Source organism: Camellia sinensis, chromosome 15 (assembly GCF_055761805.1).
Source record: "Camellia sinensis isolate YWXY chromosome 15, ASM5576180v1, whole genome shotgun sequence".
Lineage (NCBI taxonomy): Eukaryota > Viridiplantae > Streptophyta > Magnoliopsida > Ericales > Theaceae > Camellia > Camellia sinensis.
The window spans coordinates 6,037,681-6,064,306 of record NC_138975.1 but is presented as its reverse complement, the minus strand read 5'-3'; the positions used below and the strand labels follow the sequence as shown (position 1 = coordinate 6,064,306).

The window sequence follows — 26,626 nt, the reverse complement described above, 5'->3', positions numbered from 1 at the left end:
AATTTCAATTTTCGAAAAGTAAATCCTGAAAACCAAACCAAACAAGCTATAGTATTGAAAAAAAAAAAGAAAGAAATGAAAATTTAACCAAAACCCCTCCATTGGATCCTTATTTGGTAAAAAATATAGCCCAATTTATTTTGCTTCATAAATCCTCTAAAGAAGAGGCGCATAATTGAGTAAGGACAAAGTAAAAATTATTATTTTTTCGTGAATAATATTACCATAGTAACATGTTACAGTTTACATCAATTTCGACAGTAATAATTTTTTTTTAAAGAATTTCATAATCAACATAAATATTATTTAATAGATCTTAATAAGAGGATTCTAAAAATACTAATTTTATTAAAAACCGACATCTAGATCAAAAGTTTTATTATTTTTGTCACGACCCAAACCCGGCCCTATGGGTTTAGCACCGTAACCGGCCAGTAATCCGAGATTACCGAAGGCCTGCTGAACAGTAATACAGTGAAACAGAGTACAGGGCCTGGCGGAAGCCAATACAGTAAATAAATAGTGTCCATTGAGCTGTGACAGTCTGTAAGCAAAAAGGCTTTTCATACATTATACAAAACAGTACAGAACAGTATACACAATATTCACATCCATTTAACTAGGGACTCAACCCCACATAACAGTACAGAAAACATTCCGTCTGTACAACACAGTATACAAAATTAACAGTCACACAGTACAGGGACCTAATCCCTGTATAACAGTACAGTAAACAGTCAGTCTATACAAAACAGTGAAACAGTACAAAAAGGGGGAAATTCTAAAACACCCCTAAGCCTTAACAGTAGGCTCGGAACCTCGCAGTGAGGCACAAAGGCTGGCTTGACAAAACTGGAGTAACCCTGACGCCTCTAGCTGCGGTCTGGTGCCTGTACACCTACATATATATATGAGCAGTGAGCTAAAGCCCAGTGAATAACATAAAGCGTAAAGGGGTTTAGAATGAATGTCCTTACAGTAATGAAAACAGTTCATTTCAATCAGTAATTCAGTTGCTCAGTACAGTAAACAGTCATATGTGGTACATCCATTAGCATAACAGTAACAGTAGGTCTTAAAAGACCGAACAGTAATGATGGCCATCAGTCAGTAAACAGTAGTGGTTCCACAAGGAAACCGACAGAGATCTCTGTGACAGTAACAGTAACAGTAAACCGTAGATACTAAGGATGCCACAGTACAGTTCAGAAATAAAGGACATACATTCATTCAGTAAATAATACCAGTTCAGTAAACAGTTCAGTTCAGTATTCAGAAGATAATCAGTTGAACATATCTTTACACAATTGTTACTCACAGAGTTCTGGGCTACAGTATGCTAGAGCGTGTCTCCCCAGTTGCCAACCCTACACAGTTCACAGGTTGAACACACTAAGCTACACAGTTGGGAAATCTCATAACTTAATCCCTAATTTGCCTTGGTGTGTTCTACAATGATATCCTCATCAAGGTGCCTTAAACTAGGCCTAAGAATGCCTAGGATGGGATGAGGATGCAAAAATACACTTAGAAAACATTTCGCAAAGTTTGCTGAAAATAGGAGCCTCGCTCGAGCGAGACTTTCTACGCTCGAGCGTAAGTCCAAAATCAAAGGCTTAGCTCGAGCGAGTAATCCTTCGCTCGAGCGGTCTGCAAAACAGTAAAAGTACTGGATGCTGAAATTTTACGCGCGATGGTCGCTCGATGGTCGCTCGAGCGGAGCCCTGGACAAAGGTGCTCGCTCGAGCGGGGAATCCTTCGCTCGAGCGAGGAAGCCAAATCTGGAATTTCCAGATTTGCCTCCCAAGCTCAAACCAAGCATTCAACCACTCCAAACTCGACCTCTTGGGCCCAAATTCTGGAAAACATCATTAAATTCAATGTATAACAAGTTTCAAAGCTCAATTTATGAATTCAAGCCCCAAAGGTGAGTCAATTAGAACCATATTCAAACCCATTTTCAAGAATATGAAGAACATGCAAACATGCAAGGATTTAAACCAAATCAAAGCTTCAAAGCTTGTTCAAATGAGCTCATTCTTTTCAAAACAAGATGAAAACATGGTCTACTCTTACAACATGGACATGCATGTAACCATTTACCATGAATTCAACTCAAAACTCATTAATTCAACCATGCATGCAAGAAATGAGCTTCAATTCACCATTAATGACCCAAATCATGACTTAGTTCTACAATGAAGCATGAACCATGCAAGAACTAGTTCAATAGCATCAATAAGAAGATAAGATCCTTACCTAGAGCTTGAATTAGAAGACTAGGAGCTCAAATATGCAATCTATACTTCAATTCCTTCAATTCTCCAAGCAAAACCCAAGGTAGAATTCAATTCCTCTCACTCTCTCTCCTCTCTTCCCTCTTGGTCGGCAATGAGAAGGAAAATGGCTGAGGAAATGTTGTTCTTGGCTCGAGTATGTGTGTGAGATAGTGGCCCACTCAATGGCAAAACGGTAATTAAGTCCAACTCTTCAATTGGCTTATTTTAATCTAATTTAATCACACCTAATCAGTTTTCCGATAATTATACCATAAAATCATATTAATTATGAGGGTCACGGAACATCAATCGGTTTCTAGTTCGGCCGCCGATAAGGCCTTCAATTAGCAGTTTAAACATATAAGCATGAACAGATAATCAGACAATCAAACAGATAGAATGCAATTAACTAACATATACTCAGTCAATTCAGTCTCAATTTCAGTCAGTCGGTTCAGTATTTCATTCAGTTCGATTATCAGTTAGTTATCAGTCATTATCAGTTTCGTTTAACAGTAATCGGTGATTAACGGTAATCAATCGGTCATAAATCAGTAAACAGTACGAGGGTTGTTACAGTCTCCCCTCCTTATAAAGAGTTTAGTCCTCTAAACTCGAGTTACCTTCATTCTGGAAGAAAACAGGATTCAGTGGAAACAGTTCAGGATATCGTTTGGCCATGTCATCTTCCCTTTCCCAAGTGGCATACGCGCCACCGTGGTTTTGCCAGTCAACTTTCACTAACGGGATCTCTTTGTTCCTCAGTTTCTTGATCCGTCGGTTTACAATCTGTATAGGCCGTTCCTCGTAAGTGTAGTCATCACTCAACACTACGTGGGTAGGCTCTATTACATGGAAGGGATCCCGGAGATAGTCTCTCAACATAGAAATGTGGAAGACGTTATGCATGTGTTCCATTTCAGGAGGGAGCGCAACTTGATACGCCACCGGATTAATTTTCTCAATAATCTCATAAGGTCCGACGTATCTCGGTGCTAACTTGCCTTTGACTCCAAAACGAGTCTGGCCTTTCATTGGTGTCACTTTCACAAAAACGTGATCACCCACTTCATACTCTCTGTCCCGTCTTCTGACATCTGCATAACTTTTCTGTCTACTCTGTGCAGTTTTCAATCTTTGCTGTATCAGTTTCACTTTTTCAGTTGTTTCATATACAATCTCGGGCCCAAGCAAAGGCCCATCTCCAACTTCTGCCCAGCAAATTGGAGATCTACATTTTCTGCCATACAATGCCTCAAAAGGCGCCATACCAATACTCGAATGGTAGCTGTTGTTGTAGGCGAATTCAGCTAAGGGAAAATGGCTTTCCCAGTCTCCCTGAAAATCAAGGACACACATTCTCAGTAGATCCTCCAGAGTTTGGATGGTCCTTTCAGATTGGCCATCTGTCTGAGGATGATAGGCACTACTCAGCCTCAATTCAGTACCCAATGCAGTCTGTAGGCTTTGCCAAAACCTCGATGTAAACTTCGAATCCCTGTCAGAAACAATAGACACAGGCACTCCATGCAGTCTAACGATTTCATCAATATAGATAACAGCCAATTTGTCCGCATTATAAATCGTCTTGACAGGTAAGAAGTGAGCAGATTTGGTTAGTCTATCAACAATAACCCAAATTGAATCCATACCTTTTCTGGAGCGAGGTAACCCAACGATAAAATCCATCGTGATGTGCTCCCATTTCCATTCCGGTATGGGTAAGGGTTGCAGTAATCCGACAGGTCGTTGATGTTCAGCTTTGACCTGTTGGCAATGAAGACATTTGGATACAAAATCAGCAATTTCTTTCTTCATTCCCGGCCACCAGAGATTCTGTTTCAGATCTTGGTACATTTTCGTATTCCCCGGATGGATAGACAATTTCGAATTGTGGCCTTCTTGCAGAACTCTTCTTTTCAGTTCAGTATCATTCGGTACACACAGTCTTTCTTGAAATTTCAGTACGTTGTTCTCAAATTTGAATCCCGGTCTCGGTTTGGATTCTCTTTCCTCGATGATCTTCTTCAAGAAATCATCCAGTTGCTGTTTTTCTTTAACCTCTTCAATCAGTGCCGGTTGAGCAGAAATAGCAGCTAAGATTCCACCTTGTTCTCTCAAAACAATTTCGATTTCAGATTTTTCAAGGTCACAAAGCAACTCTTTCTGTCCTGTAAGCAAATAGGCTAAGTTTCCAATCGATTTCCGGCTCAATGCATCGGCAACGGTATTGGCTTTTCCCGGATGGTACAATATCTGTAGGTCATAATCTTTAATCAGTTCTAGCCATCTCCGCTGTCTCATATTCAGTTCTTTCTGTGTGAAGAAATACTTTAAACTCTTGTGGTCAGTGTATACTTCACATGTCACCCCGTACAGATAGTGACGCCAGATTTTCAGTGCAAATACTACTACAGCAAGTTCCAGATCATGGGTTGGGTAGTTCTTTTCATGCGGTCTCAGTTGTCGGGAAGCATAAGCTATAACCTTCCCATTCTGCATTAAAACACACCCCAGACCCTTATGAGAAGCATCACTAAATACAGTATAACCATCCGTACCTGAGGGTAAGGTAAGAACTGGTGCAGTCACTAATCGAGTTTTCAACTCCTGGAAAGCAGATTCTCTTTGGTCAGTCCAGTCAAATGATGTCCCCTTTTGAGTTAACTGAGTCAATGGTAGGGCAATTTTGGAGAAATCTTTGACAAATCTTCTGTAATATCCAGCCAATCCCAAAAAGCTTCGGACTTCAGTCACATTTGTTGGTCTAGGCCAGTTCACCACAGCTTCAATTTTCTGCGGATCAACAGAAATTCCATCTTTGCTAACAACATGCCCCAAAAACATAACATGGTCAAGCCAAAATTCACATTTAGACAGTTTAGCATACAGTTTCTGTTCTCTTAAGGTTTGTAGGGCAAGTCTCAGATGATGTTCATGCTGTCCTATGCTTTTGGAGTAAATCAATATGTCATCGATAAATACAACAATAAAGTCATCAAGGTACGGTTTAAAAACTCTGTTCATGAGGTCCATAAAAGCAGCTGGTGCGTTCGTGACTCCAAAAGGCATAACTAGAAATTCATAATGTCCATACCTTGTTCTAAAAGCAGTTTTATCAATGTCTTCCGGTTTAACCTTCAGTTGATGATACCCCGATCTGAGATCAATCTTAGAAAACACTTGTGCACCCTGTAACTGATCAAATAAATCATCAATGCGTGGCAATGGGTATTTGTTCTTTACAGTTACCTTATTCAGTTCACGGTAGTCGATGCACAGTCTCAGTGAGCCATCTTTCTTCTTGACAAACAAAACAGGAGCACCCCATGGCGAAGTGCTAGGTCTGATGAACTTTTTATCTAACAGTTCTTGCAATTGCACTTTCAGTTCCTTCAGTTCAGTTGGAGCCATTCTGTAAGGAGCTTTAGAAACTGGTTGTGTTCCGGGAATCACATCAACGGTAAATTCAATCTCCCTATCGGTCAAATCTCCTGGAAGATTATCTGGAAAAACATCTGGAAATTCCCTGACTATAGGAATACAATTCACATCAGTTTTAACACTATCATCAGTAGACACAGTCAGTACAGAACACAGATATCCTTTACACCCCTTTCTAATTAATTTAACAGCTTTCACTGACGAAATCAAATACGGAGGAGGTACTACTCCACTCCCATTAAACACAAATTCAGGCAAACCAGGTGGACGGAAAACAACTTGCTTGGTCACACAGTCAATAGTGGCATGGTATTTTTGTAACCAATCCATCCCCAATATTACGTCAAAATGATCAATGTTCAATGGCAGTAAATCAATAAACAGATGCATATCCCCAACAATAATTTCACATGCGGGGTACATATAAGCACATGTCATGGATCCCCCTACGGGTGATGATACGGCTAGCAGATAGTTCATGGGTTCTAAGGGTCTATCCAATTTCCGTGAAAAAGCATATGATACATAAGAATGCGTAGACCCCGAATCAATCAGTACATATGCATTTTGAGTACAGATAGAGAGAATACCTGACACAACGGTCTCGGTATTCTGCACATCTCCCGGTACTAGTGCGAACACTCGGCCTTGCCTCATAGGCTCTTTCCCCGTAACTCTGGGGTTAGGCTTTGGTGGAGCATTTGATGCTGCTGCGCTTGGTGCAGCTTTACCACTGGCTTGTGGAGCAGAGGGGCAGTCTTTAACCATGTGGCCCACCTTGCCACACCTGTAACAGGCTCCAGATATTCTGTAGCAGACTCCCTTGTGCTTCTTGCCACACTCAGGACAGGGTGGTATGAATCCACTCCCTTGACTGAGGCTAGTTGTTGTCCCCGTATTCTGTTTCTTGTTGGCTGGGTTGTGCTTGCCTTTCTTAAATTTGAAACCCTGCCTTTTACCATGCCATTCAGTTGTTGGTGTCTCAGATTGTTTCACTGCTGCAATGTTTGACTCGGCCATCAATGCCCGGTCGAGAACACCCACAAAAGTCGGTAATTTCAAAACATTTATCCGGTCAAGTATTGCCACATTAAGGCCACCTTCAAATTTTCTGGCCTTCTTATATTCAGTATCCACCATGTGCGGTGCATAACGGGCAAGTTCAGTAAATTTCGTCTCGTATTCTGCAACGGACATTGTGCCCTGCTTCAGTTGTTCAAACTCAGTTACTTTCCTATCCCTAACACACTGAGGGAAGTACTTTTCAAAGAAGGACTCCTTGAACTGAGCCCAAGTCATAACAATGTTTGTTTCACGGATTAACATCCACCACCTTCTAGCCTCTTCTTGTAGGGTGAAGGTAGCTAACAGTACTTTGTTCGCTTCTGAGCACGGAAACACTTCGAATAATTTTTCTGTTTCAAGCACCCAAGCTTCAGCCTTTAACGGTTCGAGGCCTCCCTGAAAGGATGGCGGTTTCATTTTGCTGAACTTCTGGGTAAGAGCAATAATATCCCCATCATCCGCATTCGCATTAGGTTCCGGCTGTACCGGAGGAGGAGGAGGTGGGGGCTGTTGGTTCTGTTGTTGTTCCAGTCTAGCAGTTATCAGTTCTATCATTCTTTCCATTCTTTCCATTCTTGCCTCAGTAGATGAGGACTCAGGTTCATTTGCATTGTCCATTTCACTATAAGCAGTTATAACAGTTTTAAACATAAGCAGTCATTTGCTTACCAGTTTAACACATTAGCAGATATTCAGTCATAACGTAATCACACACTTAACATGCTCATGAGATGCCCTAATCACTTTTCTAGGACACCCTATAGCTCATTTGGACACGTGTGTGCGGTATAACTCGTGGTAAGTATCGCTCTGATACCACTCTGTCACAACCCAAACCCGGCCCTATGGGTTTAGCACCGTAACCGGCCAGTAATCCGAGATTACCGAAGGCCTGCTGAACAGTAATACAGTGAAACAGAGTACAGGGCCTGGCGGAAGCCAATACAGTAAATAAATAGTGTCCATTGAGCTGTGACAGTCTGTAAGCAAAAAGGCTTTTCATACATTATACAAAACAGTACAGAACAGTATACACAATATTTACATCCATTTAACTAGGGACTCAACCCCACATAACAGTACAGAAAACATTCCGTCTGTACAACACAGTATACAAAATTAACAGTCACACAGTACAGGGACCTAATCCCTGTATAACAGTACAGTAAACAGTCAGTCTATACAAAACAGTGAAACAGTACAAAAAGGGGGAAATTCTAAAACACCCCTAAGCCTTAACAGTAGGCTCGGAACCTCGCAGTGAGGCACAAAGGCTGGCTTGACAAAACTGGAGTAACCCTGACGCCTCTAGCTGCGGTCTGGTGCCTGTACACCTACATATATATATGAGCAGTGAGCTAAAGCCCAGTGAATAACATAAAGCGTAAAGGGGTTTAGAATGAATGTCCTTACAGTAATGAAAACAGTTCATTTCAATCAGTAATTCAGTTGCTCAGTACAGTAAACAGTCATATGTGGTACATCCATTAGCATAACAGTAACAGTAGGTCTTAAAAGACCGAACAGTAATGATGGCCATCAGTCAGTAAACAGTAGTGGTTCCACAAGGAAACCGACAGAGATCTCTGTGACAGTAACAGTAACAGTAAACCGTAGATACTAAGGATGCCACAGTACAGTTCAGAAATAAAGGACATACATTCATTCAGTAAATAATACCAGTTCAGTAAACAGTTCAGTTCAGTATTCAGAAGATAATCAGTTGAACATATCTTTACACAATTGTTACTCACAGAGTTCTGGGCTACAGTATGCTAGAGCGTGTCTCCCCAGTTGCCAACCCTACACAGTTCACAGGTTGAACACACTAAGCTACACAGTTGGGAAATCTCATAACTTAATCCCTAATTTGCCTTGGTGTGTTCTACAATGATATCCTCATCAAGGTGCCTTAAACTAGGCCTAAGAATGCCTAGGATGGGATGAGGATGCAAAAATACACTTAGAAAACATTTCGCAAAGTTTGCTGAAAATAGGAGCCTCGCTCGAGCGAGACTTTCTACGCTCGAGCGTAAGTCCAAAATCAAAGGCTTAGCTCGAGCGAGTAATCCTTCGCTCGAGCGGTCTGCAAAACAGTAAAAGTACTGGATGCTGAAATTTTACGCGCGATGGTCGCTCGATGGTCGCTCGAGCGGAGCCCTGGACAAAGGTGCTCGCTCGAGCGGGGAATCCTTCGCTCGAGCGAGGAAGCCAAATCTGGAATTTCCAGATTTGCCTCCCAAGCTCAAACCAAGCATTCAACCACTCCAAACTCGACCTCTTGGGCCCAAATTCTGGAAAACATCATTAAATTCAATGTATAACAAGTTTCAAAGCTCAATTTATGAATTCAAGCCCCAAAGGTGAGTCAATTAGAACCATATTCAAACCCATTTTCAAGAATATGAAGAACATGCAAACATGCAAGGATTTAAACCAAATCAAAGCTTCAAAGCTTGTTCAAATGAGCTCATTCTTTTCAAAACAAGATGAAAACATGGTCTACTCTTACAACATGGACATGCATGTAACCATTTACCATGAATTCAACTCAAAACTCATTAATTCAACCATGCATGCAAGAAATGAGCTTCAATTCACCATTAATGACCCAAATCATGACTTAGTTCTACAATGAAGCATGAACCATGCAAGAACTAGTTCAATAGCATCAATAAGAAGATAAGATCCTTACCTAGAGCTTGAATTAGAAGACTAGGAGCTCAAATATGCAATCTATACTTCAATTCCTTCAATTCTCCAAGCAAAACCCAAGGTAGAATTCAATTCCTCTCACTCTCTCTCCTCTCTTCCCTCTTGGTCGGCAATGAGAAGGAAAATGGCTGAGGAAATGTTGTTCTTGGCTCGAGTATGTGTGTGAGATAGTGGCCCACTCAATGGCAAAACGGTAATTAAGTCCAACTCTTCAATTGGCTTATTTTAATCTAATTTAATCACACCTAATCAGTTTTCCGATAATTATACCATAAAATCATATTAATTATGAGGGTCACGGAACATCAATCGATTTCTAGTTCGGCCGCCGATAAGGCCTTCAATTAGCAGTTTAAACATATAAGCATGAACAGATAATCAGACAATCAAACAGATAGAATGCAATTAACTAACATATACTCAGTCAATTCAGTCTCAATTTCAGTCAGTCGGTTCAGTATTTCATTCAGTTCGATTATCAGTTAGTTATCAGTCATTATCAGTTTCGTTTAACAGTAATCGGTGATTAACGGTAATCAATCGGTCATAAATCAGTAAACAGTACGAGGGTTGTTACAATTTTAAAATTTAATATTTTGATAATAGTGATATAGGTTAGAGTTTTCAAGAAAAAGTTTTTCTATTTGTCCTTAATGCATTAAAGTTTTATTATAAAAGGATTTTGACCAAATCCCAAAACAAAACAAAAAAAATCCAATCTTTACACTAATAATCCCAATTTGTCCATCTTACTATTTTCCTCTTTCCTTCCATCAGCATAATCATCAAGCAGGTCAAGAACATTTTTATTTGTATTTGTTGAAAATAATAATCATAAAAATCCTTTCATCCCTGAAAAATTAATTGGGCTCGGACAACTAGTATTTACTTCCAGGCTGAATCTCAGTCACACTAAGGCCCGGCTCAGCCGTGTCTGATTGACAGACAGGCCTTCTAGTGACCTGTCAAACAAAAAATGCAAGTTCCGGTTTCAGGCATTTGTGAGAACCATCTGGCTAGTGATCTAGTTTGTAGTAAGAAAATAATTAAAATACAGGCATCTTGCCCAAAACCAAAATTTTAAAAGTTACTATTTCATTAAAGGTATATCTTGCCCAAAACCACAAAATTAAAAAAAAAAATTAAAAAAAAGTTACTTCATCATCCACCCACAATCTCATGTATAAAAGGTTTTTTTTTACTATAAACAAAACCAGAAGAGTAATATGTAGGCCAAATGGAATTGTATAGACAAAACTATTATCCTGAATTAAGAGTATTATCTGGTTGGACGACGAGAACAAGATTTTCAAGGTGACATGCCACTCAACCGTCTCTGAAGCACCTCAACAAGTACATCTCTGCGGATTTCCTCTTCTTTTGCAGCCTCTACATCTTTCAATTTCACAACCCCTTCATTCAGTTCACGCTCACCCACGATTACCATCCATGGGATCCTTGATGTTTTGGCACGTTCAATGAGCTTCAGCATTCTTTTACTGACAATATACTCTGCTTTCAATCTGGCACTCCACAATTCACTAACCAGTTCTGCTGCAACAGATAAGTCGTCTCCCAGGATACCCACTAGGACTTGAGTTTCAGTAGCTCGGGTAGCCTACCAAACAACACAAACATCAGTGCCTTGCCTAACACTCAAGATTTCTTTCATGTCTAATAATTAATCAATTACAAATAAACTTGCTCTGCTAACACAAAATATAACCATGACAGATCTACAGGGGCATCTCAAGAAAAAAGAACAGACTGCTACAAAAAGAGGTCAGGGAAGAGCATGAAAGAAGGAATAACTGTTCATGTCTGCAGTTTTTGAATTAAGGAATTGGAGCAGATGAGATTTCATGTGAGGTGTCCAAACATGGACAACATCATAGAACTAATTAGTATGTTTGGTTTGAGTTCTTTGAATTAAGATTTTTTGAAAATTGAGTTTTTTATTTTTCGTGTTTTTTTGTTTTTAGTGAATATTTTTAAAATTTTAAGCATTGTTTTATTTTTTTAGATACATCTTACTTAGATGTGTTTAAAAAATAAAATTAATAAATTAATAAATACACAAAAATATGAAAAATGTACTAAATACGGAAAATAAGAAAGTAGAATTTTCTGAAAAATGTTTTTAGAAAACTCAAACCAAGCAAAGTGAATGCTATTCACTGCTACGTGAAAAGAATAACAAAGACCATGTATGATCCCACCTCTTCCTGTGGCCAATTGTCAAAATGACAGATTGGGATGTGTCTGACTTGTGTTGACATGTCCCGCACATGTCAACGCATGTCTGACAAGTCCCTGTGTCTATTACGTATCAAAGATGTGTATATCTGCCTAGGGTTGTTTTTGTTAGTGCATTACAGTATGATTTCCTTTATTGAAGTTTTCCTTTCCTAGTTGAATTGTTGTTGATAACAGGATTACTAGCAATTACTTGCTTGCTTAGCGATGATTTTGCATGAACTCTAATGACAAAATCAAATGGGATTTTGTGTTTAAAATTTACTTCAGGCCTATTCAAGCTTACTTAAGATTGATATGCTCTAGCTTTCTAGTTATTTCTTCACAGAAAATGGACTATAGCCTCAGTGTTCCATTAATCTGACAATGATACAGTGTATTATATATGATTTATCCAAAAAAAAAAAAAGATAGTGTATTATATATGGTACAAGTACATTGACTAAAATAATGAGTGTTACTATCACCTGATTCTGGTCTTTCTGAAGCTGCTCCATTATAGTAAATACTCGTTCTATTCCCAGACTGACACCAACTGCAGGTACCTGCTTTGTACCAAACATCCCTATAAGGTTGTCATAACGTCCGCCAGCAGCAATAGAACCAACCTGAGGACATACATAAGTTGGAGCAATTAGGACACATTATATGGCTTGTCTCTATTGCATATAATTGCATTTACGCTTAAATCCAACTGGAAAACAACTCAAACATTTGAGGTATGCTAGGAATAAAATTTTGTTTCTTGTCCATTGAAACAGCTCAAATGTTTCTGTTTCCCGAGAAACCATAACTGAAACAAAACAGCTGTGGAATATCAAAATTTTAATGTTTCTAACAAAACTCACATAAATTCACTGCAACACTATGAAACATATTGAAATAATGAGTTGTTTCAACACCTATTAGGAATATCAAACAATGGTTGTTCCTATTTGCCTTTTTTATCAAAAGAAAATTTTTGAGAATAAAAAAGATTTACATTTAAAGAACCTAGAAAGCAGACAATAAGAGATAGAGGAGAAGAAAAAACAAACATGGTAAGTCACTTGTTACCATAAAGTACTTTTTTCTAAGAAATATTGTCAATGTGTTGCTTTTGATTAGAAATAAACAAGAAATATTCTTGCAAAATAATATAAGAAAGAGTATAAAAAGGCACAACAGAGGATAAGAAGCTTGTTGCCCATTGGGATTTGCATGGATCTCCATTATATATCTTCTTTTTTTGGTATTGAACGCTCACTAAGAAGGAAAAATAAATAACCCCTTCCCCAACCAAGTCTTTAAATCTTCTTGTATTGAGCTTCAAATATTCATAGACCCCAACATGTTTGTAAACATTTGTGTTTGCGAACATTTATTGAGAATGTGTTGACATTTATATAGGTTTTAGATTTTGTTTGTAAGCATTTGTATACATTAGTAATTTCTTCTGTCTTTTCCCTTATGTTTCCGAAACATTTCCATTTCCAGGCTAACCAAAATGACAAACCAATAAGATATTTTGATCCTTGGAGGAATGTGACCGTACCATACCAATACAATTAGACATAGCCAATTATTGACAAACCAGGCTATCCAGAATAATTGAAGTAGCAGCTCTCAATTCTCAGAACTAATAATAGAGAAACCAAGACTAGTCCTTTATCATCATGAGTAACCATACATAAAATACCATAATAAATGCAACCCACATATAACCATACAAGTAAGGAACCAAAGAGGCTAGCAGGGGATAGCAGAGCTTCTTCACAGGTTACATCTTAATCTTAGAAAAATCCTTTGTCATATATTCCTTTTCTGAAGTCCACAAGGTGAACATGTAAAGACTTTTTTTTATTTTATATTGTTAATTAAATCAACTTTAGTTTAAAGAAAGTGCTCAATGGGACACCGCCATCAAATACAAAAGCAAGACAATCACATAAAGAAAATTTAGCAACTAAATCAAAGCTATACCTGTGTAGCCCCTTTAAAAACAGCTTCAAATATGACTCCAGTATAGTAATCAAGACCTCTAGCAAGACTCAAATCGAAAACCACTTTGTCAATACACTTCGACTTTTCCAGAGCTTTAAATAGAATCTCCAATTCATTCAGTGCAACAAGAGACCCCTGGTTTTCTAGGAACTTGCTCCCTTCCTGTTTAAGCTTAGATAAAAGTTCCAAAGGATGCCCCCTTTCCTTGACAAAAGTGCCAATTTGATCTGCTGTCTCAACAATTAAGCCCTTCTCTTCCACCTGGCACAGAAAAAAACGTAGATTTTATCATCAAAACGTAGCATGTTAATTATTTAGACTCAAACAAAAATAATATCATAAAATGAAGCAAAATATAACAAGAATTGTGAACTTTATAATTGTTAAAAATGATGTATATATTATTGATTGATATCTGATTGATGTTTTGTTGATATTACAAGGCTTCCTATTATATAGGAGAGGATTTGAGAGTAGGTGAGTGTGTGTGGTAGGTGTAGGAAAGTAGGTGAAGTAGGTGAGTGTGTGTGGTAGTGGAGGTGGTAGGTGGAGTGGGTTATGGTAAATTCTAACAGCCCCCCGCAAACTCAAGGAGGATAGAAACTAACCAACTTGAGTTTGAAGAGAGGAACAAAACAAGAAAATACATAAAAATAAAAAAGGATAAGAGACACTGGATGGTCGTGTCAGACCATTGGTGAAGACACTGGATGGTGGTGTCAGACCGATGTAGAAGACAGTTTATGGGGTCATGTCGGACCGTTGTAGAAGACAGTTTATGGGGTCATGTCGGACCGTTGTAGCAGACAATGTTGTGACAGTTGTTGTGACAGTTTACAGAGTCTTGCTGGACCCTTGCAGAAACTAACCGGAATCAATGTCGGGACAGTTTACAGAGTCTTGTCGGACCCATAAAGGAACTAACCGAAATTAATGTCGGGACAGTTTACAGAGTCTTGTCGGACCCATAAAGGAGCTAACCGGAATTAATGTCGGGACAGTTTACAGAGTCTTGTCGGACCCATAAGGGAGCTAACCGGAATCAATGTCGGGACAGTTTACAGAGTCTTGTCGGACCCCTAAAGGAGCTAACCGGAATCAGTGTCGGGACAGTTTACAGAGTCTTGTCGGACCCCTGGAAAAGTGGCACCCTCAAAAGGTGTGCCCAATTTTGTCAAAAGGCGTGCCATCAAAAGGCGTGCCCAATTCATCAAAAGGTGTGCCGGACATGATGGCGAGGCACGTGGGCGCCTTGGCTTGCGTGCCCGTTTGTCGGCTGGTGGTAAGAGGCGCGCGATGCGCGTGGCTGCCGCTTCGTCATGTTCTATATAAATCAATGCAGAGGCTGAGGCAGAAAACCTGCTAAAAATCTTCTGAAAAACTCTTCCTTGCCTGAGAGAGAAACTCTGTAATACGCTGTAACCAACCCGTCTCTGAAACACTCAGCAACATGGCCTCTTCTTCCCGTCCAGCTACCCAAAACATGGCCTCCTCTTCCCGTGGTCTGCTCACGCTCTTTCCAGAACTGAACGAGTCCACAAGAGAAATAACTGGTGCGGTGGCCAGTGAACCCCAACCAAACACTTCTGGATTTGCTCCTTTGAACTTTCCGATGCGGTCGGTGGAGCAAAAAATGGCAGTGCAGTCAGATGTGGAGGCCAATCAGTATACTTTGAAGGCATGTGTGGAAAGCATGACGGCGGTCACAAATTTGTCGAACCGGCTGCAGAGTAGGACAAATGAGGTGCAGCATGTAAACTCTCAGCTGGCTCTGCTCCAACGCATGTATAAGGATGCGCGAGCAGAGATAAGTGTGCTAAGGGCAGAAAACAAGGAGCTGAAGCGGAAGGCCACCGTGATGTTCCGATTTGGAGGTCCGCCGTATGCTGCAGTGGAGGAGCAGGGAGTAAATGTGCTCGGTGGCGTGGGAAATCCGGAGGCAACACTGGCAAGGGCCGTCCAGGACGGAGGCAAGAAGAAGAGACCTGCAGCAGAGTAGAGAAGAAAAAAATCCCACTGTGGGTGTGGGTGTTTTGTTTTTTTTTTTTTTTTGTTTTGTTTTTTGTTTTTTGTTTTTTTTGTTTTTTGTTTTTGTTTTTTTTTTTTTTGTTGTTGTTGTAAAATGGTGATCGGGGTGAGCCCCCAACATGAATAAAATGAAATGAGTTTGGGGGTGTGCAGTTCATCTTCTTCTGCTGGCCTTTTTTTTTTTTTTTTTTTTTTAATAATAATAATAAGAATATATATGTATAGATAGAAAAGAAAAGAAAAGAGAAAAAAAGAAAAGAAATTGAATTCAATGTATATACATGTATATGTTTATATATTAAAATATAGATAGAATATATAATGACGAGGGTTTGAGTGGAAAAAATGATAAATTATTGTAAGTGATAGTGGGTGGTTCATGTGAGTGGTCTTGTGAGTGATAAGAAAAAGAGAAAAGAAAAGAAAAGAAAAGAAAGTGGAAGAGAGTGTGATATTAATGATGAAAAGGGCAAACCAACCCATGTGCGTTGCAGACAGAGAAGAGAGAGATTCTTCTTGTTCTTGTTATTTTTTATTTTATTATTATTTTTTTATTTGTCATCTCACAGATCATCATATGCAGATCTGAGATGCTTCGGTGAGATTAGTGAGAGAAAAGCCATGTTCAACACAATCGCCAGCAGCGGCCGAGGAGGGACTGAAGCAGAAGCAGGTACATCTGATGGCAATCCAGGTCAATGGTGGGACTATTGCTCAGAAAGTGGATTATGCTTATGGCTTCTTTGAGAAACAAGTTCCTGTGGATGCTTACAAGCTTGGAAAGTCTGGGCAGGAGTCCCACACTGCTGTCACCGAGTTCGACAGGACTGAGAAGGACATTACTCCCATGGGTGGCTTCCCTCGCAATCGCCAGCGGTGATTTTCTCGACTGGATCGAAGAACAACGACAATGTTTTCTTGGGGATTTTTTGATACGAGGATCGGAAGTCAGATTCCGGCGATGTATGCCGACTGGTCTCCGCGGAGGGGGACGGTGAGTAGTAGGCCGGCGAGTAGAGAACCAACGCCGGAAAGTCTAACGGCGGTGACAGCAAGGCAAGTAGCGCGGTGGCGCCGATCGGCAAGGTAAGGAAGAAGGCCAACAGGGTACGAAACAGATGAATGAAATGAGATATTTTGGGAGGTGTGAATCAGGTCTGTTTGAGATTTGATTATGTAACAGGTTAGGGGACCGGCGGGCGGTGAAGGCAAGGTTGCCGCCCGCCGGAAGGTGAAGCTCACCAAGAGCTAACCTATAGCTCTGATACCATGTTAAAAATGATGTATATATTATTGATTGATATCTGATTGATGTTTTGTTGATATTACAAGGCTTCCTATTATATAGGAGAGGATTTGGGAGTAGGTGAGTGTGTGTGGTAGGTGTAGGAAAGTAGGTGAAGTAGGTGAGTGTGTGTGGTAGTGGAGGTGGTAGGTGGAATGGGTTATGGTAAATTCTAACAATAATCAATAATAAGTTAATAACTCAAGATCAACAAAAATACACAAAAACAAATAAACCTATTCACAAAAGATATTTTATTTTTTGATAAATAAAAACTTTTTTAGAAAGCACATAAAGAGGGATGCAACCCACAACTAAAATAAAACTTGTGTTACCAGAAAACGCTAATACACTAGCGAATTACGTATTGATATGCACATTCCGAAACATGGTACACTTCCGTTCTAAAACGGTAACTTTAGTGACCCAAAGCAATCCCAAAAGTTTTTTTCAATATATGTCCTTAAATGTTACCTTAGGAGGAAAAAAAAAAATTAAAAATGAACTAAAATCTACACTGAGATAAGTTTTGACAAGACATAAACATCAAAAAATGGGTTATAATGCTCATAGAAAATATTACATTTTATTGGATATCTAAGAGTATGAAACAAAAAATACTTCAAAAGTACCTTATATTCTTAAGTATAATATATACAAATGTACCCTTATCGTACCACATTTTAGAGCATATGGCGTACCCTGTTCCTGTTCTCATTCCATGTACTAGAACGATCTACATTCTAAGTAACATAGAATAAAACATATATGAACACCTACTAGGATTCAAGTACTTGTCAAACACATATTTCATTCAGATTAGGATTCAAAATAATGCATTCGTATTGATTATAAAATTAGGATTGGACATATGTAGCCGAGCTTTTATTAAATGTCCCTAGGTTTCTGAGCCCCATTAGCTCTACTTGCAATACACAAAAAAGGGGTTCTATTTCGATCCCCCCCCCCCCCCCCCCACCACCCAAAAAAAAAAAATTGCCAATCAAACATCAAATCAAGGTCCCAAGCCTAAATATCAATCATGCTAACTTCGACAATAGGCAAGCCCTTCGTGCAAGAAAGTCTATTCTTCCAAAACCTTCTTCAAAAAATTTATAATATATGGCACCTAAGAAGCATAGACACAGATACGGATGTGGACACGAGACAACAATTTTATAAAAATGGAGACATAGACATGGCGGGGACACAGCAATAAAATATGTTTTCATATATTTTATTTACTATCTAGATTAATATTGCATCTACAAACAATCAATATTAATAAAAACTAACTCTAATTCTATTTTTTTTTTTTAAAACACTTTTAAATTAACACTTATAGTTTATATCTTTTTTTATGGATGATCTATTAAGTATTTAAATATAAGAAAAAAATAATAAATATTCAACATTCATCAAAAGCACTAAATAAAATGAGGAAAAAGACAACTAGGCATGTCCCTAGTGTGCCCCCGTAGTGTCCCCGGCGTGACTCGTGAAAATAAATTAATTAAATAAGGAGACACGCCATGCGTTGCGTCCCATACGTGTCCCCGAAGTGTCTGTGTGTCCGACATAGATATGGCACTTGTTTTGAAGTATTGGTGCTTCATAATATGGCACTAACATTTGTCATTTTTACAAAAGAATTGCAATTCTCGTACTTCAAAAATTATCCTCTTTATCCATATTAATTTGGACAGAAGCATTGGAATCAGCAATATAACCACCACATGGTTCCTGTGTCTCTAGCTAACAGATTATGACCAAATACCACTTATAATCACCAAATCAATATGTTCAATAATTGTTAACACAATCATAAATTTGTCTTGTGCAAAACCACCTCCGGCCAAAAAAATGACAGCATTTAGCTCAAAGCCAAAGGAGTTGAGCCACCTGTCTCTCGACATAGGACACTGTGCACTGCTTAGTTGCCTCAATAGTTCGATTCCCCTATATAAGGAGACCTCTTCAATGCATGCAACTTGCAAGCAATCACCCATCAACCTCCTCTAACAAGATCATAAGTTCTCTCTATACTGCCTCTCTCTCTCTCTCTCTCTCTCAGTCTAAGACCGTTACAGCTCTCCCCTCCCCCACCTTTGGTGGTCCCTTGCCATCTAGTACCTACCATCTTCCCAGAAGACTCCACTCGGGCCACCTCAGGGTCAACCATTCACACATTTCAATACTAGAGGAGGATGTTAAATAGCATGCAATCAATCTCCCCTTAGCATGTGCCTTCCTCAATATCATTCAAAATCATCTTAACTGGCGAAGGGAGGGGGAAAAAAGGCAGGGCATTCTAATTCTTAACTTATTTTAGGAAACACACAGAATCTCTAACTATCCCTTATGAATTTTCTTTAGCAAAGAACATAACTCTCTAGATAAATGGATGATGAATGTCCTCACCATTTCTTTTTTAACCTGCTCGAATGATTGCTTGTCCAACTTGTCAATACTGGAACATATAGTTCTGAATTTTTCAGGTGGCACTCCACAAATATCCAGCATGCCATCTAATAGCTTCCGATGACTCAATTTTACCTGTGAAAATATATAAAGAAAGAAAGATTAAAATATTTATAAAAAAAAAAAAAAAGAACAATTATTATGCTGGAGAACACTTTCAGAAATTCAAATAACAATATACAGGTGAATATAGAACATAAGCAGGGCTGTTTTAAATGAGAAATAGTAGGGCACTGATCCAAGTGCCCAACTCGCTTGACACCACCAAGATTCTTGGGTACCAAAGCATAAACTTAAAGACATATATTGATTCTAAGCATAGTTGTCAAATTGGGATTCGAATTGTGAATCGAAATGGTATTGTTCCGAATCGCGAATCAAATCGAATCGCGAATCATAAAGATTCGATCACATTTTTTTAATTACATAGAAAAATATATCTACATACTTAGATATTAAATATATCTAATAAATATGAAATATTTAAACTTAAATCAATGAAAATATTGTTTTAGATGTGGTATGGGTAAGAAGTTAACATGGGTTCCCATGTTTACCACTTCACATTTTTCCCTTTTAGATACTATTTCTTATCAATCATTCTTAATAAAGAAAGCAAACAGAGACAAATTTTCAAGTTCCAAATAACAATAACTCAACAACAATGTTTTTAACTTTTTCCAAGGTTAAAAAACCAAAATCTTCTAACTTTTTCAAATATCTCACTTGATGCCTTCAAAAAATTTCATTTTGTAAATGCAAGTACTTAGATAAAATTGAATATGTAAAATTTAGAATAATGTAGAGAGAGAAAGTTCATTTTTTTAGGCTAAGGTTTGAGTATTTGAGAGTAAATAGGGAGGGAGAAAGTCAAAAAATGGCATATAGTAATCCTAAAGACCTTAAATAGGTTGTGTGGACCCTTTTTCCAACAATAAAAAACCAAAAAAGAAAGCCATCAATTTTAGTGAATCGAATTGATTCACGATTCACCGATTCGGTTCACTGACTCACCAACGATTCACAGCTATTTGCGATTCACACAACCTGTTCGTATCGATTAGCTACTGAATCGAATCGAATTGAATCGTACGATTCGAATCGTGAATCATATGATTCTAATAATAGAGATTCTAATCATCCTCTTAATAAGGCAATATCATACATAATTCCTTAATCATGTTTTTCTAATATGACTTCTATTTTAATGGTCAAATACTAAAACAATATTATAGAAAATAAAAGGCCAAAAAACTTAGCTTTAGTAGTAATTTAAATCTCATATCAACTATTAAGTGTGCAAACATAAGTGAATGCAATACAGTCAACATAATGATTTGAAAATCTAAGTACCTCATAATCACCAATATTTAGCTCGTCCAGCAGTTCAGTCATAACCTTTATGACCTCAAAGTCTGGCCCCATTGCCTCATATTGACCAGCAATATCAAAATCACATTGATAGAATTCACGATATCTTCCCTTAGATGGGTTATCTCTTCGATAAACCTTTGCTATTTGATACCTTTTAAATGATGTAATACCATTCATGGCCACATATCTAGCAAATGGAACTGTTAAATCATACCGCAGCGAACAAAGCTCTCCACCCTGTCCTCAAGTCCAACAAAAAGTAACAAACTAGTTAGATATTCAAAAATTAACTCCATTTTTTCATCTAGCAATTTTACTATTCTAATAAAACCGAAGTTCCAGGTCACCATGATATTTCCATAAAAGTTGGATTTCTTGGCATTTGATGTGACTCTTGTCACTATTGAAGCCAATGCTTTTTCTTTTAAGCATCATGTCATGTCAACCTTTTTAATCTATAACATCATATACACATGCATATTGAAAACCCCACATTTGCTCATTAAACATGTGATAACTTTGCTTATAAGCTTCAAAAACAATAAGCTAAAAAGAATTTAAATCTGCACTATTAAGTTATTAAGAGCCTCCATTTGCTTCTTGATGTGTATATATATAACAATACTTACAATATATTGTATCAGAATAGATCATGTAAAAATGAAAACTGATATAAAAAATATTTAAAAAGTTTAACAACATACAAGGATATGTACAGTAAGAAATTTATGGTTTGATGTGTTGCAACCCTTTCCTCAATCATATCATAAAAAAGCATTTATCTTACAAGTTATTAGATTCCATCTTGAAAATTTTGAAGTTCTTATGAAGGACAACTAGAAAAAAAGAAAACGAAAAAGCTTTTTAGATTGCCAAACTTTAGTGTACTCAAAAGAAATTCATAATGCATATAGAAACATGCATTCTAAAATATAAGGCCACCCCTAGACAAATTTGTCCTTTTCTTCTTCACATGCTCGTCAACACCAATACTTCTGCAAAATTCTTAAATACTCCCCCCAAAAAAAAAAAAATTGACAGGCCTAATCCACCAATGCCACTTCCTAGAGATTAAGCCAACAAAAGAAGATGCAATAAGGTGAATACACCCAAGATCCTCATAACATCCATTCTTTCCACAATCCAGCACCTTTACAAAAAATGAGTAACATCTCATCTGAATATTAGACTACATTAACCAATAAAGTGATCCCATAGCTTCCCAACTATATGAAACTCCATATCATCCTTTGTTAAATTCTACATCAGTGCCACACCACATCTAATATCCTTTTTGCTACTACTCACATCACCTAAGCAAATCTTCAAAAAAATAATCATAACTTCAATGAGCATGTGTCATCCTCTGGATGAGATTTGAATTATTGAAGTCCTCTTTCAACCATACCTCCCTAGATACCTCCATCTTCACAAATTTTCCAAGCGTAGACTTTCTCCTCTCCCACTCCCAGAGTTCCATACCACTTTGTATTCTTCCTGGTTATGTCTAATCTTATTCCAACTATAACTAGGACTTCAAATAGGAAACCTTGACCTTCTTTACTACTAAAACTATTATATACCTATCAAAACCCAAGTATAATGACACATTTAATAACTTGACCCAAAACAAGATTCATGAATCCATATAGAACTCAATACCAGCAAATTTTAAAATTACACAAAAACCTTCATCTTGTACAAATCAACAAAAAACAAAAATTAATAAACCCAGCACTATACTAGTTTTAAATAAACATAAACAAAGACCTTAAAGAGCCTAAACACTACCACAGACACTTCCCCTTGGACCAAAAAAAAAAACTTCTTGACATCATGGTATCCATAGCCTTCTCTTTAGGCTTCCAAAACCTATTATACGCATTTAGCCATTTAACAGATGTGGCGTTATAGTCTCAAGAGAAACTTTGAGCTACGCTACAAAAGTCCTCCAATAAGATAATACTCAAGATCAAGACAACATAATAAACAACATGAAATTTGGAATAAAAGGCAAAGGTCTTGTATGGAAAAGTGGTTAAACTTCAATTAGGAACAAAATAACCCCTCAATTTATTATGCCAAAACTAGCTGGCAATTGTTGTAGAAAGATAAATGGAATAAGAATACTCCAAACATTGCACCCCCATGTAAATGACCAAGGAAACAAGAACTTTCATTCAATAGCCCAATCAAACCATGTGAATCAACCCTACCTTAACAAGCATTCCACATTTTCCAAGAGACCAAATTCAATCAGCATTATGTTAGAAATTAAAAGCATAGCTTGAAAAAGGACAATGACTAATTCCTTTGACCAATTAAAATTACAAATAGAACTTCAACAAAAAGAAAAGAAGAGAAAAAGAACAGGACGCCATTTCAACTAATAACATATTTTACCTGATCAGCAAGATCATAAATCAACTTTGAATCTTCCCCGTATTTTCCCATTAAAGTTTCTCTCAATTCAAATGCAGGAGTATCCAGTGCCATGGCACCGTGCCTCTTGAAAACTTGGGCTATAATTGAGAATGCTTTCTCCCTTATGGCCATCTGTTCTTTTGCAAAATCACGAGTACCCTGATACGTAACAAAACCATGTTGAATATAAAAATGTTGCAAGCTCATTCAGTCTGAAATAATTTAACTACTTTTAATCAGGGAACAAAATAAAGAACAATTAAATCAACCGCTTTATGATGATAGTTGATAGGATATACAACTTCAAACAAAATCATAGCCTAGACAACATAAGTAGCAACAGAAAACCTAGTCAAGCTGTAGAAAGGAGGAATAGAAAGGAGGGGGCTAGGGTTGTAAGAAAAGAGCCATTCTATAGGCACAATGCAACAAAAATATAACTACAAAGAAATATGTAAAACATGCCCCAAAATGACCTGACCAAATTCCAGCTAGCACGAGGGGGCTAGGGTTGTGAGAAAGTAGGCTTCACCATTTGCACAGTAACACAACCAATAAAAGTGGACTCTGGTCTCCCTTTGCAAGTTCAAAATCTCCTTCATCCTACGCCGACACAATCCCAATTCCTTGTTTACTTTCCCTAACCTATCCAACCTTAGATTACAATGTGTCCTAAGCCAATGAGTCAATGACTTGGAATATTTTAAAGACCCAATAAAAGAAGTCCAACCTGCAGTTTATCTGTTAGGTCCCTACCACAGACAATGAATGGATTTTAGTGCACAACAAACCAGACCAAATTTAAGCAAATGATCTTAAATTTAGTGCACAACAAACCTGTCAACATTTGTTCCTAAATGGACTTTTGCTGGAAAAAGGGAAAAAATGGAGATAGTTATATAATTGTAACAATGCCGTATGTAAGAGAGGGATAATCATGAAAGACAAGGCAATATGGGCAGTCAAAAATCTCGATTAAATTTTATGCCCCTACCATTGCTGGATCTAGGTAAATAAAAAAATCACATGTCCTAAATTTAAGCAAAACAAACCAGACTAGCCCGATCCTAGGTCATAAAACACAAAGCAAAACTTGTCTCGGTATCACACCCTTAGAACTCTACTTTCAAGAACAATGTACAACAACAGAATTGTATTTGTCATTGGGCATCATATCCCTAGTGAACCAAAAAAAAAAAGTAATAAAAGAAAGTCCAAAAGACATCAATGTTTTTGTTTATTAATTGGCCATCAAAGAAGAACTATGTTATGAATTTGTTGCATGCGTGTGTGTGTGTGAGAGAGTGAGAGAGAGAGAGAGAGAGAGAGTGCAATTCTTGTTCTTTTTTCCCTGGATTCAACGGACACAATTTTGATCTTTGAGAAAATAAACACACAAAATCACACCTGGAATTTGACTCAAAAAAGTACAAAGTCATTAACTCTCATTACCTTGGGAAGCTTGGGAAGTCTCCTACTTTCATTGCTTTCCACGAGCTCTTTCACTTTCATCAATAAGCTGTGAAAGCCCGAGTGCTTCGGGTCGAAGAATGAGAGAAGATCACGCGTCCATTTCTCCAGTAGGCTCAAATGATCAACTGCCTCACCTACTCCACTCTGCAACCTATCCTTGATAAACTGCATTAAAACAGAAGTCCCTTTTCCTAAAACCTTCTTTTTCTTTTCTCTCTTCTTCTCTGTTTTGGCAGAAACTCCATTCATGGCATTACCCTGAAGTTTTTCTGTTAGTTCATTCCCCTCGAGCGAAATAAAAGCTGTCGTTGCCTCCCATGCAAAAATCTTGCTCACTATTTCTGATAATCTATTAAGCTCGTGAAAGAACTTGATGTACTGCCCTCTAAAACCGGCTTGCGAAGAGGACATAAGCAAGTCCCCCAAACTATCAACACTAGGGCATTCCCTGCCGAAAACTTCATTCAACCCAGAGCGGAGATCAACATTACTCATCACATCAATGTTAAGTTTTGCACGGGACCAGCTACTCATGCCCAAATGCCTCAGGGCCTCAGATAAAGATGAGAAAACCGTGGCCAATGCCTTGCCAGTTCCACCGGTAGTTTTAACAACAGGGGAATTCAATTCGGAACGCATCCTCGAGTGCACCAATCTGGAAATCTCCCTAAAAGTAGCATGGACCTGGGGAATCTCAGAGACGGAATCGGAGTGGAGCTTGCCAACCAATTTGGAGCCAACGAGCAAAACCTTCAAGTCACTAGCGACGGCAATCTCGTCCTTATTAGCAGAGGAAGCATCACCAGAGTCTGTCAGATTATTAAATGCGGAGACGTCGGCTCCAGAGGCCTCGCAAGACAAAGCGGCCACGGCGTCGGCGATGGCAGACAAGGTGGAGGACTGGTGATCGAGAATTGCGCAAATGCCATCCAAGATAAACAATGAGTTATCCAGAACAAAGAGTTCATCGTCAGTGAGATCAAAGGCACGATCAAAATCTAAATCTAAATCTAGGGTTTTATTATTGTTGTTGTTGTTGAGGGCATCGGAGATAAGAAGAGGGAGGGTGGGTCGAATACCACCGGAGAGCAAGAGCTTGTTCAAGAGAATGAGGAGAGCAGCTCTGGATTCCTCAGGGGATAGATCCTTCAGAAGGGAAAACTTGAACTGGGAAGACGGAGGAGGACGAGGAGGATTCTTAGGATTGGAAAGCCTGTCAAGGACCGATGAGTCGATTCGCGACTGAGAGAGGCCATTGGCGACGGCGGAGACTATGGCTGAGGACAGATAAGCGCCTTTCCCACCCACCGTTATCACAGACACTTCGCGTCCCCCAGCCGCCATATCAATACTTACCAATGTCAACCAGAGTTAAGAGGAGGGAGAAAGAGGGTGATGCTCGAGTTCGAGTTCTAAACCTCTGAACTGGTCCCAGGAATTATATATTAGGGTTATATCTCTTTCCCATTTTTTTACTATTTACCTATGAAATTATTTTTTTAATTTCTCTCCATGCACGCATCTAATATATATATATATATATATATATGTTTTGAACATTAGAAACATATATAGAGGGAAAATTTCACATTACTCTTGGTTGGTAGGTTAAAACGTACATTAACTTTTATTATCAGGAGTTGTAAATTGACAATTAGACCCTTCTCTTCTTCTTCATCATATAGTGTTATATCCTCCTCTCCCCCCTCTCCTCTCTCTCTTTCTCTCTTCTTTCTCTTCTTCTTCTTCCATACCAATTTAACAAATTTTCACTTTCATTCAACAAAACACTTGATTTAGCTTCATGCTACCAATTCTA

At 38.3% G+C, this 26,626-nt stretch overlaps 1 protein-coding gene across 1 annotated transcript; it reads right to left on the bottom strand.

Moving 5' to 3' along the window:
* Window positions 1-10,581: 10,581 nt before the first annotated feature.
* LOC114290775 (Class II aaRS and biotin synthetases superfamily protein) lies at window positions 10,582-26,316 on the bottom strand. Its single transcript, XM_028234748.2, has 7 exons — window positions 24,787-26,316; window positions 23,314-23,493; window positions 20,890-21,147; window positions 19,477-19,611; window positions 13,722-14,003; window positions 12,227-12,367; window positions 10,582-11,121 (listed from the first exon to the last, which is right to left on the bottom strand). Exons 1-7 carry the CDS (start codon window positions 26,149-26,151, stop codon window positions 10,813-10,815), a joined length of 2,670 nt encoding a protein of 889 aa, XP_028090549.2. The 5' UTR covers window positions 26,152-26,316; the 3' UTR covers window positions 10,582-10,812.
* Window positions 26,317-26,626: the final 310 nt, after the last annotated feature.

Excerpts from the sequence above, each read along its gene's own strand:
- LOC114290775 (XM_028234748.2), bottom strand. The coding sequence starts at position 26,151 with ATGGCGGCTGGGGGACGCGAAGTGTCTGTGATAACGGTGGGTGGGAAA. Across the intron at positions 21,148-23,313 it reads TTTATGATCTTGCTGATCAG|GGTGGAGAGCTTTGTTCGCT; the intron begins GTAAAATATGTT and ends ACTTGAGGACAG. Across the intron at positions 11,122-12,226 it reads TTCAGAAAGACCAGAATCAG|GCTACCCGAGCTACTGAAAC; the intron begins GTGATAGTAACA and ends GTTGTTTGGTAG.